At 37.1% G+C, this 22,530-nt stretch overlaps 1 protein-coding gene across 1 annotated transcript in view; it reads left to right on the top strand.

The window, feature by feature from the left end:
- Window positions 1-22,530, top strand: part of LOC126248451 (solute carrier family 41 member 1-like) — a 330,662-nt gene that overhangs the window by 226,521 nt on the left and 81,611 nt on the right. Inside the window, exon 4 of the mRNA XM_049949442.1 lies at window positions 577-721. Coding sequence (XP_049805399.1) covers window positions 577-721 — 145 coding nt within the window. The remainder of the gene's footprint in view (window positions 1-576; window positions 722-22,530) is intronic.

Below are 22,530 nucleotides of genomic sequence, written 5' to 3' on the forward strand. Positions count from 1 at the left end.
TTGTGATCACTAACTTCAGTTCAGTTCAATTTTTACAGTGGCTCTGGATGAAGGATTTGGCATATGATTCCCCACTGTCTCTCCAGATTCAGGGACAGATCTGCTATTATCAGTTATTGCCACTACACAAAATATCTGCAGTGGACTGGTTCCTTATGAATAAATTATCCAGACACATGGGCTAAAATGTTGTAAGGTAGAATAATTTGTTAGAAATCTAGTAGTCAACACACAGAGTTTCTCTTGTAAGTGGGTTGTGAAATAATAGAAATGTTCAAACACATTATTTTGTTACACTGAAATAAAAGACCTATTTTGATTATAAATGTAATTCATATCTGTATTACTCTCTAACATGGCAGCAGTGTGAGCATGGAAACAATATGTTTCTCAAAATCCATTCCTATTGAATGCATTAATTACTCAGTTTCCAACACTTGCAATACAAATTTTAATTTGAATATTTAGTAACTCTCTGTATGTGTGTGTGTTTTAATTTCTATAATATTTTTCCAGGCTACATTTATTAAATTTGATTCATGGTGAATAGCATACTAATTTATGTGACTTTCACAGTCCCAGGCTATTATTGTGGGCCTCCTGGCAGCTATATTATCAGTTTTGATGGTAGCCATTTACCATGGAAAGTTCAATATCATTCATGCTCTGCTGGTGTGTTCTTGTGGAGTCCTTACAGCATCAGTAGCAAGTCTCATCTTAGGTGAGTAAAGGAAGGAGATAAGCTGATGTAAAAATTATGCTAGTTGCCAATATAGTGTTGCAGCCATTGCTAAATTTTTTTCTACTTGTCATGTAATGCTGTCCTTCATGGTTTTTAAATCAGTTTACTCTTTGGAAAAATATGAATTTGCATATGTTCACGAATTACAAAAAGTTCCATTTTTCATATAACATTATTACATCAATATATGGGTCTGGTACATCATAGGGGAGATTATTGTATTTTTGATAATGTCTTTTTATTACTTTTTGTAAATGTCTCTTAAGAATAATTGCTGATAATGTCAGTCATTAGGTTTGTCAAGTCCTTGAGCAGGGTAAGAGAGAGCATAACATCTCATTTTAAAGGGTTAATGTTTTTACATTTAATCAATGTTTTTGGAAAGTAACAAGGCTAATTCTGATGTTAACTTTTCTGTATTTCTTTTTAAGAAATTATGATGTGCTTTTATGTTAGGCATATTCCTATAAAATTTTATCTTTTACTTTATGTCAGAGGGAGTAATTTTATTGTATTTTTTTATTATGCCTGTAGTGTGTTTTTAAAGACTTTGCTATGACTTCTGGTAGTAAAAACTGTCATGTGATTTTAAAGGTTACTTTTATGTAAGCTTTGGTTTTTCTATAGATGAACTTAAAACTTTCAGCACAGGTCAGGAGCATGTAGGGGAACTCTGACTCATTTTTGAAAGAATAGTTGACCATGCATTGGATAGGTGTGTACCCAGTAGAACAATTCACACTGCAAGGGAACCTGATGGTATACAGTCACTGTAAAGAAACTTCTAAAGAAACAGAGATCATTGCATAATACACATAAAACAAAATTTATGGCAATTGATAGAGAAATGCTGAATGAAATATGTGTGGCTGTCAAGAGAACAATATGTGATGCCTTCAGTGACTGTCATAGCAGAATATTGTCAAATGACATTTCACAAATTCCAAAGAAATTAAGGTCACATGTAAAGACTGTTAGTGGGACCAAAGTTAGTGACCAGTATCTAGCGAATGAAACAGGAACTGAAACTGAGGGCAGGAAAGCAAAAGCTTAAACACTTAACTCCATTTTCAAATGTTCCTTTACAAGGGAAAACCAAGGAGAATTGCTCTAATTTAATGCTTGTACCACTGAAAAGATGAATGGAATAAGTATTTGTGTTAGTGGTGTTGAGAAACAACTGAAACCGTTAAAACTGAACAACTCTCCAGGCCCCAATGGAATCCCTGGCAGATTATGTAATGAATTTGTGGGTGAGTTAGCTCTCTTCTAACTATAATCTATTGTAGATCCCTTGAACAGAAAACCATGCCCAGTCCTTGGAAAAAGGCACAGATCACCCCTGTCTACAAGAAGGGTAGTACAAGTGACCCAGTATCCTTGACATCAGTCTGTTCTAGATACTTAGAACATATTCTCAGCTAAAAAATAATGCAGTATCTTGAACAGAATGATGTCCTCAATTCCAATCACTGTTTATTTCGAAAAACATAGGTCATGTGAAAGCTAACTCATGCTGAACCTTTCGATCAAGGCAACCAGGTAGATGCAGTGTTTCTTGATCGCCAAAAAGCATTCATCTCAGCACTGTGTGAATGCTTATTGTAAAAAGTGGAATCATATGGAGTATCAAATGAAATTTGTGTCTAGATTTAGGATTTTTTGGTAGGGAGGACACAGCCTGTTATCTTAGATGGAGAGTCATCATCAGATGTAGAAGTAACTTTGAGTGTGCCCCAGGGAAGTGTGTTGGGACCCTTGCTGCTCATGTTGTATATTAATGACCTTATAGGCAATATTAATAGTAAAATTAGGCTTTTTTCAGATGACGCAGTTATCTGTGATACATAAATATTCAGTCTGATCTTGATAATATTTCAACCTGGTGCATAGACTGACATCTTGCTTTTAATTTTCAGAAATGTAAGACTTTGCACTTCACAAAATGAAAAAAATGTATTATCCTATGACTATGATATCAATGAGTCACTGTTGGAATAGGCCAACTCATACAAATACCTGGGTGTAACACTTTGTAGGAATATGAAATGGAATGATTACATCGGTTCAGTCATGTGTAGTGCATGTGTTAGACTTTGGTTTATTGGTAGGATACTGGGAAAGTGTAATGAGCCTACAAAAGAGATTGCTTACAAATCATACATTTGACCCATCCTAGAATATGGCATAAGTGTGGGGGACCCATATCAGATAGGACTAACAGGGGATACTGAATGTATCCACCAAAGGACAGAATGAATGTTTGGTTCAAATGGCTCTGAGCATTATGGGACTTAACTTCTGAGGTCATCAGTCCCCTAGAACTTAAAACTACTTAAATCTAACCAACCTAAGGACATCACACACATCCATGCCCGAGGCAGGATTCGAACCTGCGACCGTAGCAGCAGCGTGGTTCCGGACTGAAGCGCCTAAAACCGCTCGGCAATGAATGTTTACAGGTTTGTTTCATCCATGAGAGAGTGTCACAGAGATACTGAAGGAACTGAATGGCAGACTCTTGAAAACAGAAATAAACTATCCCAAAAAAGTCTATTAACAAAATTTCAAGAAGCAGTTTTAAATGATTACTCTAGGGATATACTACAACCCTCTATGCATCACTCACATGGGGATCATGAGTATAAGGTTAGAATAACTACTTCATGAACAGAGGCATTCAAACAATCATTCTTCCCAAGCCCCATACTTGACTGTAACAGGAAGGAACCTAAGTAACTGGTACAATGAGAGGTACCCTCTGCCATGTAACTCATGGTGTTTTGCAAAGCATAGATGATGATGCATATGTATATGAAGATGGTATTTGTTGTATTTGATGTCTGCATGTGGTGTGCTATGGAATATAGAGGGCACTATGATGCTTGTTTTTGCAATACTGACCTTAGGTAGCTGGCTGTGTAAGCTACAAGCCTACTGTACATTGGATCAGCAACTGCTAAGGTTAACTGCAAAGGTTACAAGATAGGCTCTTCTGCATGTTTAAAAATTATTGCATGCAGTAAAAGTGAAGATATCTGTTGGAAGTAATCATCACAGTATATGTTACACCTCATAGAAAATGTTGTGCTGTTATGATGTTGGCCTACAGTGTTTGTATAACTTGGAATGGTAAAGTATCTGTATATTTGTATATATTTTTCTGTTTCTGTATTTTTTATGGTGGTTATAAATAGGGCCTCATTTGTGTTCAGATCCTCATATCTGATGGCTCTTATATATTTTTAGCACTGAAGATGATCACACAGTGACCAAAATCGATCTGTAAAATAAAAGATTTCAATATTTATGACAGGTGCTGCCATTTATCCAAAATGTATTGACAATAATATGGTCATGGTGCACACAGTTCCCAATGGAATTAGACATCAATTATTACATCACTCACTTCCCATAAATTATTTTACAATCTTACTGTTTTATTTTGCCTTCATTTGTTAGTTGCATGCATTAAAATGCTATTCACAGGAAAACAGTCTCACAAATGGTATATCATAAAATGCTATCCACCCCCAGTAGCTGAGTGGTCAGTGCGATAGAATGTCAATACTAAGGGCCCGTATTTGATTCCTGGCTGGGTCAGAGATTTTGTCTGCTCAGGGACTGGGTGTTGTGTTGTCCTAATCTTCATCATTTCATCCCCATCAACGCACCAGTCGCTGAAGTTGTATTAAATCAAAAGTGAAAGAATTGCACCCGGTGAATGGTCTACCTGGTGGGAGGTCCTAGTCACACAACATTTACATTTTTATCAAATGCTATTCACAGGAAAACAGTCTCACAAATTGTATATCACCATTCATCTCATTACTTCTTCCTTTGACACAACAAAGGAGAAAGGTGCACCAGAAATGCATATGCACAATAAATAAAATTTCATTTATTCACTATCATTTCTGGGGTTGAAGTTCTCATGGTCAGCAGTATATATCTAATCAAAATAACAAGCTGCTTGATGACTGAGCATAGCTGAGTAGTCAAAGGAATCATGTTTCCTACATATACAATACAGCTGTAGTTCTCTTTTAATGTGCAACACTGAGTATTATTTGAAAAACCATATTACCTACACCCTTTAAAGAATACTTCTTCCAGATAACATGAGGCCATTTCTATATGTACATGTCAAAAAAGCAATAGGGCATGCAATGGCTGTCTTTCATAATGATCACAGTGATATATATAATAAATTGTATGTTCAATAGACAATGATTGCAGAAATTCATCAGGATACTTCATGTGAGTACCACACTGAATGGCTTCAAAATAAGATAAATTACTTCTAGTACATAGTATTCAGGGTAGTTTCAGTATCTCCAGTATTTGTGAGCAGAGCAGAGGGCTATTTTTCAACAGTAAAATTAGAGTTGTAATGGAAGTGCCGTATAAGTAACTCACTCAAATTCTGATATATCCATTGTTCCTGGGGAAAAAATTAGTATTTCCAGCAAAGAGTAACTGCAACTCAGTTTCCAGTTACTTCCTTCCTCAATACCATCATAACTTGTAGTGTGTGCAGTAGAAGAGTCATTGGATTTACCAATGGATAAAATTTAATTTTCCATATTATTTTCAATCATCATTTCATGCTTCCATCCTCATTTTATTTTTCCTGGCTTCCTTACCAATGTTCTCCTAGTGATATACAGTTTTACTCAACTTCTCTGGAGTCATTTCTGCCAAAGCTTTACTAACAATTTCATATTCAGCTGGAGTTGATGGTATCCCAGCAGCTTTCATCAAAAATTGTGTACACAAAATTGCTGAACCATTAACTCACCTCTTGACTGTTCTTTCCAGGCAGTTACCTACCCTGAATCTTTGAAACTTTCTAAAGTAATTCCTGTCTTCAAGAAAAGGTGATAATAAAGATATGAATAACTACAGGCCTATCTCAATCTCATCCTACTTTTTTAAAGTTTTTGACAAAATAATGTACAAAAAACTAATGGACTTCATTGAAAAAGAAGAAGATTTACTAAGTTTAGCTCAACATGGGTGCAGAAGCAACAAATCTACTGAAACTGCAGTATATAATTGCATAAATATGCTATTAGATCTGTTAGATAAAAGACAACCCATAACAGGCATATTTCTGGACCTGTCAAAGGCTTTTGACACTGTTGACCACGAAATATTGCAGGAAAAAATAGAACACTATGGTATTAGAGGAATTGCAAACAATTGGATTGCTTCATTCCTAACCATTTGGATGCAGAGAGTCAGCATGAAATACACTAATAGACAAAACAACTCAATAACCGTAATCCTAATGAGTAATAAAACTGTAAAGCAAGGTGTACCACAGGCTTCAGTATTGGGACCTCTAATTTTCCTCTTGTATATTAATGACTTGAGCCTGAACGTAAATGCACACAAAACAATAATATTTGCTGATGACACAACTGTACTCCTCGCAGGGGAGAATACAGAGGCTGTGCAAAAAGCTGTGAATTTGGCCACTGAATAACTCAGAAACTGGGCTAAAATCAACTGATTAACTATCAACACCAAAAGGACAGCTTCCATGAACTTTCACACAACACAAAATGCAAATTCCTCTCAGCCACTTGTCACTGTAAATAACCAGCCAATAGATACTGGGACTGTTTTCAAATTCCTGGGTCTGTGGGTTCAAGATAACCTGTAATGGAATACATATACAGGAAAGGTAAATGCCTGAATTAGTACTGGCTGTTATACATTGAGTGTACTGAAATCATGTGCTAGCCTGAAAACATTAACCAGCGCATACTACGCTTACATACAAGCCCACTTAAAATGTGGTGTGATATTCTGGGGAAATTCTCCAACTGCCCTGAGCACATTCAAAATCCAGAAGAGAGCAATGAGGATTATTACTGGGAGCAAACCCAGAGATTCCTGCAAACCCATCTTCAGAAATTTTGAAATCCTTACACTGCCTTGCCTATGCATTCTCAAAACTTTAAAATTTTTCAGAAACCACATAGTGCCAACTGACTCCAGAGTTGTAAAAAATAAGAAATACATAAATAAAACACCAAGAAAAACTCAAAATCTGCATGTTTTACATACAAACACTCAACTGTGTAAAAAGGGAGCTTTCCACATGATGCTCCAACTCTTCAACAATCTTCCCACTACCATTAAGTCCATCTAAGACAACATAAAATTTAGCAAAGCCGTGAAATCATATTTGTTGTGTCACTGTTTTTACTCTATGAATGAATACCTAGAACAGTAATCTTGCTATTTATGTTAAATTGAAAACATTGAGCAATGGAGTGAAGTAAACTTAACCAATCTTTGCAATATAATACATTAGGATGCTATATGTTAATATTTGTTAACAATATTAACTGATATTTTCTGACATCTGTAACACACTGTGTACCATCAGATCACATGGAATAAATAAATAAATAAATATGTCTCTACTATTGTGTGGTTTTTGTTATTCATTAGCAAATAATGCTTTATTTAGTACTGATAGGATAGAAACTTGACAACCATATAACCTTATGCCTCCACCACACTCTCAGTAACCAAAGGAACTACAACTTCTTTCTCTGAGAATATGCATATTGTGTTGTATTAACAGGTCAACTTACTACTTTAAAATTCCTATTAAGAGCAGATAATTTGAGGCATAGTCCTTAACTGTTACAAATGGCTAGATCCCTCAAACAAAAAGCAATACCTACTGCTTGGAAAGAAGCACAGATCACACCTGTCTTGGCAACAGAAGTGCTTCTCAAAACTACCATCCAGTGCCCTTGACATCCGTTTGTTGTAGAATCCTAGAACATATTCTGAGCTCGCATGTAATGAGGTACTTGGAAAGTTATGATGTCCTACATCCCAACCAGCATGGATTCTGATAAAATCAGCCATTTGAAACCAAACTTGTGCTTCTCTCACATGGACTCCTGAAAGCCATGGATTGAGACAGTCAGGTACATGCAGTAGTTCTTCACTTCGGATAAGCACTTGGCTCAGTTCCACACATACACTTATTATTGATAGTACAATCATATGGGATATCAAGATAAATTTGTCTGGGCTGAGGATTTCTTGGTGAACAGAACACAGCATGTTATCTTGGATGGCGAGTCATTGACAGATGTCGAAGCAACTTCAAGTTTGTCCCAGGTCTGTGGGTTGGGGTCCTCACAGCTCATATTGTAAATTGTTATATCATATCCTCTATCAAGTCCAAATCTGAAAGAAATGTCATCAATAAAGTATATCATTTGCCACTAAAATCACATTAATTACAGACACCAACATACAGATAGAAAAGAGCTCTCTGCTAGACAGACATTACTGCTATTTAACAAAAATTGAGTATTCCAGAATATGCAGACATTACAAACATAAGAAATATTGAGAACTTTCCAAAAATGATAAGTTCTAAATAATGAATATAGTTTGGTGATCATATCTGAACTGGACACCTGTAGCATGCCAGCCAGAGATGCTGACTGTTACTCCACACTGCATACAGTACGGCTCAAGGCACTGCTCCCTCTCCTGGAGAAACAGCAACATGCACTTTTACAACTTTTCATTAGAGCTGACTATAGCATTGTAGATCTAGATCTTGCCAATGGTCCACTACATGACAGCACTGGATGAGCCTCACATGTGGGTCATGTTGTCACATCTTCTTCACTATGATGAGTACTGAAGGTAACCCCTCCAATCAGAGTTTCATGATCATCAAGTGGGCATCAGTTTACCTGAATGAAAAGCCTCCATCATCAACCTGTCCCTCAGATCTGTAATTCGGATCCATACAAAGAACATGGACAATGTCTGTGTGCTTTTCCAATAGTTTCACTTACTGAAAAGGTGTAAAAATCCATGCCAACTTTCCCAGACTGTATCTCACTGGTTGGTGCTTGGTGCCAGAGGACTCTTGGTCCTTCACCTGGGCATCTAGAGGTCAAGCACCAGTCAGCACTCTTGTTCCTTTGGTCCTGCTGAGGAGATGTTTCAAGTAATAATCCTGGGTATCATCCATCTCATTGGGAGCAGTGTGCCTATTCTTGTTTCAGCCTCAGGACCAAGGTGCAGTAAGAATGGTGTGTACCTTGTAGTGTCTTGCTTCATTGCATGATATACAAATGTCATGATGAGTGTGATTATATCCCAATCTCTCTGTTCAACATCAGTGTACATAGAGAGCATTTTTGCTGAACTCTTTCTAAAGCATGCTGTGGAGCCATTCATTGATGGGTGGAAGGCAATTTTTACCCAGTGGGATGTTGTGATGTGAAACTACATCTGATTCTAGTCTTGGCTTGAAAACTTTTCCATAAGCAGAGATTGATCATTTGGGGTGCCCTATGCTTTGAAATTATATCTTCTAAAAAGAACCTTGCAGTTCTCACAGCTTCAGCAGTCAGTAAATACTGGTGACACCATACTAGGTGAGGCAGTCAGATCAGACCATTATCAATTCAATCCCATTTGTCAGCTATAGGAATCTCCCTAAGAGGTTGATTCCAATTCACTGGAATGGTGCTGCTGCAGACAATATTGGTACCGAATACCCTGAGGGTCACTGCAACATATGCTTCTATTGCTGGCATTCCTTACCATGACTCACATAGTGTCTTACACATTAATAGAGACCTGACCAGTGATACCTGCATCTGACTCTGTCTAGAGTCTTCATGAATCCCAAGTAACCAGATGTTGGAGCATCATAGAAACTCCTCAGGAGAATTGGCTGTAAATGAGCTTGGACAATGACCAATCATTATTACCTCATTGTACCACAGTTGCTCTTATACAATGCTCCATTTATTAACTAGAATTTGTCTTTGGTTGGTTCCTACTTCTTCAAGGTTTCTATTGGTTTAAACAGTCCCAGGTCTTCCCTGTGTTCTTAGAAATGTCATTTAATGCAGTTATTTTAATCCACACTTCTATGTTCCACCAAAAGATTCCTTGAAAGGCAGTCAGTGAACTTGTGTTTGTGTGCACCTATGTATACCACTGTGACATCTTGCTCCTGAAACCTCAGTCCCTATCTGTCCAGTTGACCTGGCAGAGCCTTCAGGCTAATTAACTAGAATACAGAATTTTTGTCAGTGAAAATGATGAATAGTTGATGGCCCACAGAATTATAATACACTTTGGGACATTTTACATAGGAATCAGAATACGTAGGTTCTGGCACATAAAAGATACAATTGCTCACTAAGTTAACATTTATTGAAAGTACTGTTGATACAAGAAACTTGTTACAGAGATGATCACAATCACACAAAACACCCATTGGCCAGAAGACCCCTTAGTTATTGAATATGGACAGTTGCATGAATGACCACTGAAAACACTGTACACAGTTCATCACTCAGATGACCACTGCACCTGACATATCCTGCCATACAAGCAACCACTAATGACCCTACGTGATCCATTGCTTAGGCGACCACTTAATTTACAACATTCACCACATACTTTTCTTGGTTGCAGAGATGTTCGTCTTGAAACTGGAGAGTTCTCTGGAAACATAAGCAATTACCTTTTCAGTAGATATCTGAATTTGCACTAGAACTGCACCTCTCTCATAACTGTTAATGTCAGTGTGAAGTTCTTTCATGGCATTCTTGTCATACATTTTTAGGACTGGAGCATCTCCTTAAGAAAAAGGAAAACTCTTTCTTCCACCTCATTCAAGGAAACTTTGGTCTCCTTGTATTAGCTCCTGCAAGAGATGCATCCTGCTTTATGAACGGTTGGTAGTATGACCACATTCAAAGAAAACTTCTTACGTCACAAATGTGTTGAGGAACCAGAAGGTCCTTTGGATCGGGACTAATTCCATCACCATTCGCTAAGTGCACCAAGATTTTTATTTTTTGGGTAATGAAGAGGCACTTTTTAGGAGCCAGGTAGAGGCCTACAGCCTGATCAGACTTGAGCATCATCATGCAGAATAGATGTTCTTCAAATGTTTTGTTGGAAACAATGACAGTGTCATCCAAATAGCAAAGACATGTCATCTATTTAAGGTACAGAACCTTTCTGGAGTGTTATATAGTCCAAATGGCATAATGTTGAACTCATAGAAATCATCAGTTATTATGAAGATAATCTTTTCCAAATTAGCCTCATCGACATCAATTTAGCAGCAACCTTCCTGCACGCCTATAGCTGAGAAATCCTTTTGACCTCTCAAATATTCTAGGGTGGCATAAATGCACAAAAAGTGCCAAATATCCTCTTTTATGGTTTTGTTTGGTTGTCTTTACTCAGCACAGAAGTACCATGTGCCATCTAAGAGGACCAAGGTCTCTCTGAGCCATGTATGATGTTGTACTGCAGCATTGTCTTCACATCTTACTGAATGATGCATCATTCAACGAATGACACCCTGTACTAATGCTGGCTAATTTGTCAATGATCCACATTGTTGATACAAAATTGTACCATGGGCTGCTCAATCTGCCTTCTCTCCACTCTTGATTTGAAAGCATCCAAAAATTTGTGCAAAATGGCTATCATTTGTGGGTATTGTTCCTTGGTAAGATCAGACCCTGTTGGCAGTTTGATTGTAGCTTCCTCCACTGCATAGTCTGTAGTGCAAGACATGCATTATTCTTCATCAGTGGCAATGAGCTGCCCATCCTGGACTGGCTAAGCAGATCTTATGGAGATATCTTTAGGGATGAGTTTTGGCTGCTCATAACAATGTTAGTGATCCAAAGTTCTGCTTGACCACCTGGAATGTTTATGATTATTGTTGGCATGTAGATTTCTTTTGTGAGCCTGAGCAGCTTTTCACAGTTGCCAAAAACTTCACGGTTTAACTGAGCAACAGATGACTGGAACTCATCTCATTGATGACAGTGGGATAACAATATCTTCAATGTGAAACAACAGCCAAAAGCAGTCTTTGTTATGCATGCTTGTTGGAATAAATTGATTACTCTAGAGCTCTAATCTTCTACAGTCTATGACTGCATGTTGGAATAAATTGATTACTCTAGAGCTCTAATCTTCTACAGTCTATGACTGCATGTGATGCCTGCTAGAAGTCCCATCTGAGAATAGCTTTATGACTACATTCTGTTAAAATGATACATTCAATGGACTGTATTCTATCATTGTTATTATTGCAATACATGCTCATGTCAACTGGCCTTGTTTCCCATTGCAGTCTTCAGAATGATCACTTTTATATCACAGAACATACCATAGTCTTCTCAGCTGGTGTTGATAAGCATTTGACTTTACAGAAAAAGAGGACCATGTGTCGACTAGCACCTAGAGACACTGTCCGTCAATGATGACATTGATGAAATTTCTTGATATCTTAGTAACTGTTTTCCATGGAGTATTATTTCATCCATAGGGGCTTCAGCCCCATAGATGGTCACCTCACTTAGTTTCTTGGACTTGCCAGCTATGCAAGTGGCTGGTACCTATGCAACCACAGCATCGTGTAATGGCTATGGTGTATTGGGTAGTGACTTGGTCCAGGGTACAGCAATGATCTTCAACCCACAGGTTGACTGGCATGAATAGGAGTGTTGTTGTAGTTGATGTCTTGTGTCTTCTTTTCCTGCAGTAGCATATAATGTGCCCAGCATGTCAACAGTGGGACCATATTGGCATGTTGTCCTCTGTCTTCCATATGTCTGTTCCTCTGTGGGGTGTTGTACTTCATGGTGGTATTGGTTGTACCTGTGTTGGTCAGGTTCCGGGTTTCCATTGTTGGCAGTGACATACCGGTAAATCTGAGTTATCAAAGTCCATTCTTCATGGTGTATTTGACTGGTGCAAACTGATGCTAAAGACTGATACAACCCTTCATGAACATAAGCCATCACCTCCCAATGTTTATGGTTCACATTTACAATTGCTATCTCTTATGCACTCAGACTGACATTTCTGACAACTATAAACTCCTGTATCTTTTCTCTTACTATGTGGTGAATGAGAGAGGCAAACTCATGGTGGTCTTCCACTGCTGCCATAAGGACCAAATTTTGGAGTCAATTGTACCTCCATCATCATCTGGCACTTTCCTACTGTATTTCCTGGATGTGCTGGCACCACTTGATGAATTTCTCTGTTGCTGTGGGATCCTTTACCAGAAGGCCTGTGCCTTTACCTGTGCCTGTGCCTTTACCACTGGCCTGTCCTGTTGAAGTGAAAGTACACATTTGCTAAACACATCATGTCATCCCACTTGTATTAGGTGACTTGCTGAATACTTAAACCCACTTTGCCCAGTTCTGGCCAGTATCTCTGGAAGATATTCAAGGATACCTGGTACATGGCTTCTGTGACTTCTTGCATCGAGTGTGAAAATTTGTCAGCAACTATTGTATTAAGATTCACATTGTGGCAGAGGACCGTAACATAACATAAGTAAGACTCTGTCATTCCCACTTTAAGGTGGAAAGTTTTCATCAACTGCTCCTCTGCCAAGTTGACTTGTTCATTGTCACCAAAAGTTTTCTTCAGTTTAGCCTGGAATTTATCCCAGCTATTGAGCTTCTCTTTGTTGTTCTTAAATCAATACTGGCCTGTGCTGTTGAAGTAAAAGTACACATTTGCTAAACACATCATGTCATCCCACTTGTTGTATTACGTGACTTGCTGAGTTGTTTAACCCACTTTGCCCAGTTCTGACCAGTATCTCTGGAAGATATTCAAGGATGCCTGATATGCAGCTGACTTCTTGCTGTTTTGATATCCATTGGCCTCCTGAGAACTTAGCTTTTACACTACTTAATTGGAGGCATGCTGACACAGATGCTTTGAATACCCAGTATCTCCACCAAATAATGTCATGTCTAATCACAATCAAGTCAAAATCTAAAAGCAGGGATACGGGTGGCACCATTTAGTATGTTTATTATGGACACCATGGTAAACATTAACATAAATGCCTCCTCAGAAATAGTGCTCCTATTTATGCAAACAATTAATATTCTAGGATATGCTGACATTACAAACATAATATCAAAAACCCTCCATAAAAAGTAAATACTAAAACATAAATATGTGCTGGTGATTGGGTCTGAATTGCCAACTCTCAGCACACCAGCCAGCAATGCTAACTACTAATGCACACTGCATGCAGTGTAGCTTGTGGCAATATTAATGGCCTAGCAGACAATTTTAATAGTAACCTCAGAACGCCTGCAGATGATACAGTTATTTGCAATGAAGTACTGTCTTAAAAATGTAGCACAAATATTCATTCAGACTTGATAAGATTTCAGAATGGTGCAAGGATTCCAACTTGCTGCAAATCATCAGAAAGGTAAAACTGTGCATTTCTCATTATAAAAATATATACTATTCTATGACTACAATATCAATGAACAACAACTGTAATCAGTTATCTCATACATATATCTGGGTGTAGAATCAGTAGGGATATGAACTGGAAAGATCACATGGACTCAGTCATAGGTAAAGCATGGGACAGACTTCAGTTCATTGGGGAACAGGTGAGCACTACAAGTCTTCTTATGTAACATTAGCTCTGGGCACACTTGTGTGACAACCATGCAGTGCAGAAGTGGAATGTCATGAAAGAAAAACATGTTGTGCTCCATGCCTATAAGATACATGGCTGCTCAGATGGAAATGTCATTAGAAACTGCCACACCTCAGTTACAAAACGCTTACCCAAGCAAGCAGGCTCCATCTGGGTTGACCTTCATGTCCCTAACAGCTCACTGGAATGCCATGGTGAATCAGTTACCTAATAATAATCCCAATCAATTGGTGTATCATCTACATCAACAGCTATACTCTGTGAACCACTGTGAAGAGGGTAAGTTCCATTGTATCAGTTATTAGAGCTTTTTCTCATTCCATTAATGTGTGAAGTGCAGGAAAAATTACTACTTAAATGCCTCTGTGTATGTTGTAATTAACTAAATTTAGTTCTCATGATCCATACTGGAGCAATATGTAGAGAGTTGTAGTGTACACCTAGAGTCATCATTTAAAGACAGTTGTTGAAACAAATTTAGCAGACTTTGTCGGGATAATTTCTGTCGACCTGTCCTCACAGCTCTACTTCCACCAATACCTTGTTTGCTACCTTCCAAAATTCACAGAAGCTCTCCTGCCAAACTTGCATAAGTAGTGCTCATGAGTCATGCTTGGGTAGCTCAGATGGTAGAGCACTTGCCTGCGAAATGCAAAAGTCCCGAGTTCGAGTCTCAGTCCGGCACACAGTTTTAATCTACCAGAAAGTTTCATATCAGTGCACACTTCACTGTAGAGTGAAAATCTCATTCTGGAAACAACCCATAGGCTGTGGCAAAGCCATGTATCCTCAATATCCTTTCTTCCAGGAGTGCTACTTCTGCAAATTTCGCAGGAGAGCTTCTGTGAAGTTTGGAAGGTAGGAGATGAGGTACTGGCAGAAGTAGAGCTGTGAGGATGGGTCATGAGTCATGCTTGGGTAGCTCAGATGGTAGAGCACTTGCCCTCGAAAGGCAAAAGTCCCGACTTCAAGTCTTGGTCCTGAACCTGTGACAATTCATGCTTCCCTTCTCTGTACAAGTTCAATATACCTGTTAGTCCTGTTTGGTACAGGTCCCACACGTTTGAGCAGTTTTCTAGGATGGGTTACATAAGTGATTTTTAAGCAATCTCCTTTATAGACTGATTGCATTTCTCTTGTATTCTACAAATAAGCAGAAGTCTGCTACCTGCTTTGCCCGCAACTGAGCCTATGTGATCATTCCATTTCATGCCCCTGCTAAATGTTACTCCCAGGAGTTTGTACGAGTTTACTGGTTGTGACTCATTGATATTATATTCACAGAATACCATGTTTTTTTTTTTTTTTTTTCATTTTGTGAAGTGCACAGTTTTATATTTTTGAACATTTAAAACAAGTTGCCAACCTTTGCACCACTTTGAAATCTCATCAAGATCTGACTAAATATTTGTACAGCTTCATTCAGGCTCTACTTCACTGTAGATAACTGCATCACATGTGAAAAGTTTGAGGTTACTATTAATATAATCTGTAAGTTCATTAACATACAAAGAACAGAAAGGGGCCCAACACGTTCCCCTGAGGTATGCCCAGAGTTACTTCTGCATCAGTCAGTGACTTCCCAAGGTTGCTGTGTCTCCCCTATGAAGGAACCCTCAGTCCAGCCACATATTTCACCTAATCATATTTTTGATAAGCTTAGATGTGGTTCAAAAATGGTTGAAATGGCTCTGAGCACTATGGGACTTAACTTCTAGAACTTAGAACAACTTAAAGCTAACTAACCCAAGGACATCACACACATCCATGCCTGAGGCAGGATTTGAACCTGCGACCATAGCGGTCGCGCGGTTCCAGACTGTTTGCCTAGAACTGCTCGGCCACTCTGGCCAGCTTAGATGTGGTACTGAGTCAAATCATTTTGGAAGTCGAGAAATACAGCATCTATCTGACTGCCTTGATCCAAGGCTTTCAGGATGTCAAGTGAGAAAAATGCAATTTTGGTTTTGCATGATCTATGTCTCCAGAGTCCAAGCTGATCAGCAAGGAGGAGGTTGTTCTGTTGGAGATACCTCTTCATGTTTGAGCACAGAATGTGTTCTAAGATTCTTACAATAAATGAATGTCAAGGATCTTTTATGTTACTTTTGTGGATCACTTATGCCACCCTTCTTAAAGATAGGTGTAACTGAGCTTTCTTTCAACTATTGGACACAGTTTATTTTTTTCAAGGGATTTATAATAGATTACAGTTAACAAAGAGGCTAACTCAACTGCAAATTGGGTGCAGAGTTTGATAGGGTTTCTATCAGACCTTGGGGCTTTGTTCAATTTCAACAGTTTCAGCTGTTTCTTGTGATCCCCCCTCCCTTCATGACACTAATATCTGTTTCACCCATATTTTCAGTGGTACAAGGATTACATTAGGGCACTACTCCTGGCTTTTCCTAAATAACGGAATATTTGAAAATAGAGTAGAGCATTTCTGCTTCTGCTTTGTCATTCTCAGTTCCAGTTCTTGTGTTATCTATGAGTGACTGGACACTAACTTTAGTTCCATTACTAGAATTTCTTTGGGTATTGTGAAAGATCTTTTGACAATATTCTGCTATGGTAGTCATTGAAGCTAAACATATTTCATTCAGCATCTCTCTATCTATAGCACTATGCTTTTTTTTTTATAACTATTATGCATTTGCTTGACTATTCTTTTAAAATTGATAGTATTTGTTAAAAACAGTCTTGGTTGCAATTTTAGTTTTTTTATTTTTCAACGATGTGTTTCACCTTATTTAGGCATCTTCAGGTTATCTACATAGAAAACAGAACAAATACATCCATTTAAGAATTGTGATCGCGTTTTGCAATCTTGGATAACCTATAAGTATGTATAAACAGATAACCTATTGAAAGAGCAAATACCTTAATTTGGTACTTCTTAGAAGAATCCTTTAGTCAGTGTAGCCAAAGGGCATTGTCAAATATATCTGGCCAACATTGCCTCCGCTAAACTCAGTAAAAACTAGAAATATAAAATAGTAAAATCATTTCCTTTTCTAGATGGATGCAAAAGGCACCAAGATCTGCATAACGTGTTCCCATTCACAGGAGCGAGTAACACAGTGAGATGGGGGCTCAGGTAGTAAGCATAATGCACCACAGCATCATGTGCCAGTATTGAAGCCTAATACAGAATCACCTCAAGAGGTGGCACTGTGATGCAGCAATGATAAAAATGAGAGATCGTAAACTGGATATACATACCCACTAAAACTCTGTAAATGTAATGCACATAAATCATTGATAAGATGGAATTACTAGGGGCAACACTTGTGCATAGCTTATTCTAAAATTTTGATGAAGTAAAATATAAATGAATGTGGTAAATTTAAAATGAGAAAACAAGGTGTATAATACAACAGACAGATGCAGTACATAAACAGATTTTTTGTATCATATACCTCTAGAACAAGAACATTAAAAACACAGGACTGTAATTTCAGATATAGAGGCCCCCCATATAACACTCAAAACTGCGTCATTTGGAGCTAGAAGTTCTAACAAGAAAACATTTTTTTAAAAATAAAATACAATTAAAATTATTAGGCTTAAAAAATACATACCAACGTGGAAGACGGACGTTATGTGGGTAAACTTCCCCCCCCCCCTTTTTTTTATAGCTACATTGAAATGTGTAAAATGCATCGTCATTTAAAGTGACAAACTCTCAAGTACCCTATGTGAGTAAAAAAAAAAAAAAAAAAAAAAAAAAAAAAAAAAAAAAAAAGGGGGACCCTAATGGCCTGGCTAAGAAGAGTACATAAGACCAGAGAGGGACAGGGCTCATATTTAGGCAGAATTACGAGAGCTCCAGAATTACATTAATAACACCTAAATATTTCAATTTCTTCCAAAATGTTTAACTTCTTACTCTTTTGCGCAAATTGCAAAATCTTAAGATTTTGTACTTGTGGAGGACTATGGCCACTGGCTTTAAGGTGTTGGGCAAAGGCAGAGTTCTGTTTTACCTGTCCCCATCTATTAAGAAGATGTTCTTGCAATCTGGTGGTCAGTAGAAGGATCCTATTATAATTTTTTGCTCACCCTTGATACCAAGTCTTGCACAGACGATCTCACATGCACCTTCAATTTCTGTCTCAGTGACCCTGAGTTTCTTGTCTGCTGTGAAAAATATACCACCCCGTTTCTCCTTCCCATAACCTTTTGGTAAATGCTTAAATGTTCCCCAAAGATCTCACTTCTGTGAAATTCAGGTTTTAACTAGCTTTCTGTGCCTAGTATTACGCAAGCTTCAGTGCTTTTTAGGAGTGCTTCAAATGCTGGCTCTTTCTTGTGAATGCTTTGGAAGTTAACCACTATGGTTTTAAGAGTCTTACCTGTGGGAGGTAGTTCTTTGCATCTCACAGCAGTACTTCAGGTTTATTACAGCTGTTATTATCTGGATTCAAGGATGAGTTACCTAGTCTAAAATAACCTTGTGTGCACCACAAACCATTCACACCCACTCTTCAAAAATAGTGAGCGAGGTCAGTCCTGATGATATGATTGTGTTTAGTAATGGGGCTCAAGCAAAGATGTAAATCAAATTGTTTTGCTGATGATCAAGACGAATGATGGGATGCCTGAAAAAGTTGCCCTTTATATATTCATAAATATGTGAAAGGTGCTGCCAGTACCTTAAAACCTATTGAAAGTTTGTGGATATCTTTGAACATTCAGTTCTGGATCACAACTTATATAACATGTCATGAGGATTTTTAATTAATTCCAGAGTCACAGTTTACACAGAAAAATCAGAATTTCATATGCTTGTATTTATCACTCATTCACCATAACTTAACAGCATTCCAATGTCAAGTTTCATTCTTATTTTCACAAAATTACTACATCTATGCAGAGCTCCGAATATCCACATCTTACTGGCATGGTGGCTGAACAAATCTTCATTTATATTCCCCAAATAAATTCTCCTAGCCTGCCAAAATATATGAGACTGTATCTGATATCAGTATAAAACTGCACTATCCTATGTCTTTGACTTTAGACCATCCACAACTTAATAAAGTTTGAGCAATTTATTAAAAGAACAAATTTACAGAACCCACAAATATCAAAATAGCTGCCTCTTTAAATAAATTGATTACCATAACAACATATGACTCACTCATCTGCTCAGACACAATTCCCACACTACCATTTACTGATCTAATAGGCATAACAACATTCATTTATTATATTACTTTGTAATCCCACCTTCATTCACATCAATAACTAAAGATATTAAATCAGTAACAATTAATAAAAGACATAATGTTCACAGAAGATAAAGTTTCATTTCCTAAATATTTTGACTACTTCAATTTCATAGTCAGTACAATAGTGACATTGTTCAGCCACAGCCATAACTTTTAGTAGCTGCTGCCAGATCCTAATTTATCTTGAGGTAGCCAAAACTCACCATCTGTATTGAGCATCTGTATGAAGCTGCTCACTATCATTGATTACTATAGGAGCAATGTAAAGGTGCTGTGCCTCACAACACCTATGATTATAATTTTTTTTCAAAAATTTTTTAATAATTATGCAGCATCATGACCATTTTCCAAAATTCTGATAGTTTTCTAAAAGTGAAATTTAATAAACTAAATTACATAATGCTTACTTTTGACTTGGCAATTCTAAAAGTAACCTAGCATATTTGTTTTACACAGTCTCTTTTTTTTTAAATTCTTTACAAAATTATGATGTATACAAGTTCTTTTTCAAAAATGCAACTTTTTCTTCTTAGTTTCATAGAATTTCAAGTTATTAAAAAAAAATTATTCAGGCACTGACTATATCTCTCCCTACACCATGGGCATGACAGCTTTTACTGTATTGGTAAGTCCAATCATTCACTCATGACTTACTGCTCAGAGTGTTACACACTAACTGGCTAGCAAGTCGCAGTGCACTCAGAACACACAAGCGCATTGTAAGCAAGCATGACAATACTGTATCCAGCAGCTACACAGGTTGAATTTCACAAACAAGTGTTGGTGTGATAACTTTACAAAATATGATATTCTGTAAACTACTCACACTAGACTCTGCAACAAACACCACTGATATTCTGTGTGTGTGTGGGTGTGTTTTCAGCTCTGAAATGTTTTCCTTCATATTTCACTTTTAGTGTGTCTATGTGTAACTGAATGTTCATGCCTAGCTTATTAAAGTTGGCACTTCACAAAGTCACCACTTCACTAGTGCCCTACATTTGGAATCATTTTTCTTGCATCATCTTGGCTATTTATCTGTGGTGTCCATAACACTCCAACTTTATTCCACATATAGTCCAGGCTATGGTTACATGTAGATTTTTCCTGGACACATAGCTCCATCCAGGATTGCTATTTTATGCAACACTTTCCTTAAAGATGTTAGAACACTGGCTATGTTTTCCCTAAAATTATTTTTTTACAGAACAAATTTTATATTTAAATATTTCAGTTATTCTCCTCAGTGAAAGTATATTAACAGACAATTTTCCTTAATTGGTGCCCTTAAGCAACACAAATTGAGGCTACTTGATAAATTTACAACTTTCCAAAGTGAGAAAAATCAGTAACATTTTTAAGTAAAACAAGTTGCTAGTGAAAACATCTTTTAAAATTTCTTATTTAATACAAAATATTTACTTTATATTGGTTTTTCACTTTTTTTTCAAAAAACAAATCTAGCACAAATCACATTTCTTTTTTACAAAAAATTTTAACTTAACTTAGCTATCACCAATTTTACCATTTTCTCCTTCATATTTGACCTAATACAGAAAGGGATCACATCCAAAATCAGGAAATTACTTACTAAAAATTCTCTAATCACCCTCTTCCACTCTTATCCTTCCTCATACTTTTGTTTAGCAATGTCATTAACAGGTTGTCTACTCCGTATTCCTACTAAAACGTCTATGTCACCAAACTACTCAGTTTATTTTAAGTCACATTTGGTAATTCTCCATATTATTACCTGAAATACATTAACCATCACAATGATGCATTTTTCTGCAATTAGTTATCTGTTTCCCTTATTAACTTTCATACACTAATTAGTTCATCATTTTTTTCTGTTTCCTGTCTTTCCTTAGTTGCTAACTACTTCCCTTTATCAATCACATTTGGTAAGTTTTACATTAGTAGTCCAAACCCTGTCAATCATTTTCATCGCAGCAACACCTTTCTACACCAAGTAACCTTATTCCAAAATTAGCTTCCACACATTAATTAGTTTACTGATAAATCAGATTAGTCAATTTTTACTTCACTATTTCAAAATATTCTGTGTATTTTTCAACAACACAACACAACCTTCTATGCAACAAATCACTTTATTTCATTATTAAACATTTACCTCAGCACCTAGATTCATTATTTATTAACATTCAAATCAATATATGTCCTCTTCCCTCTAAATACATATTACATTCACACTAGCTAAATTCAGCATGACAACACCCTCTAATACTTCACTTTTCTCTAGGTAGTGAGGAAGATTAAAGATAATAAATATAGGTCAGAATGACAAAAGAAGAAGATTAACAAAAAGGAAAAGTAAGTAACACTGTCAATAACTTGAGTGCCTACTAGTCAGTCACCTAGTATTGCAAAGAGTGCAATGTCCTCTGAGGTCTTTACCCCTAGGTCCCATTATTGGTGTACATATCTCTTTATGTCAATAATATTACATAATCCTAAGGGATTTCCTGAATTCCAATATTCTAAACTTTAGGCATTTGGATGCAACTTCTCAGTCACCGTGAATGGACCCATTTGCTCCTCATTTTTGGTTTCAGGCATTATCTGTTTTGATTTTTTGTCAGTTTTATCTAAGAATAGGAGACACCCTAGTGTCATGCCACCTGTTTCTTCCTAAAATGATTTTTGTGACATTGTCACATGCCATTTTCTCTTTTTGAGTCTGAGTCCTAGCAACAATAGCCAGAAGTTCTACTATATCAAACAGCGGATTGTTGGCCCTGATTCCACACATTAACTCACCTGAAGCAAAACAGCTTCAGACAGTTAATTACTTTCTCAAAATATTCTAAATACTGTTCCCATGCAGTATGTTTTCTATGGCAAATTGTTCAACATAGCACTGTTCCCATTTCGCTCACACATATTACCTTGATTGAAAATATGTTGACATTTTAATATGTTTAATATTTCTGGTTCCTAAATATTCTTTAAACTTTTTCAAGGTATTTTGTAGATCATTGCCTGATAATATA

The sequence above is a fragment of the Schistocerca nitens genome, chromosome 3, assembly GCF_023898315.1.
Source record: "Schistocerca nitens isolate TAMUIC-IGC-003100 chromosome 3, iqSchNite1.1, whole genome shotgun sequence".
In the NCBI taxonomy this organism is placed as follows: domain Eukaryota; kingdom Metazoa; phylum Arthropoda; class Insecta; order Orthoptera; family Acrididae; genus Schistocerca; species Schistocerca nitens.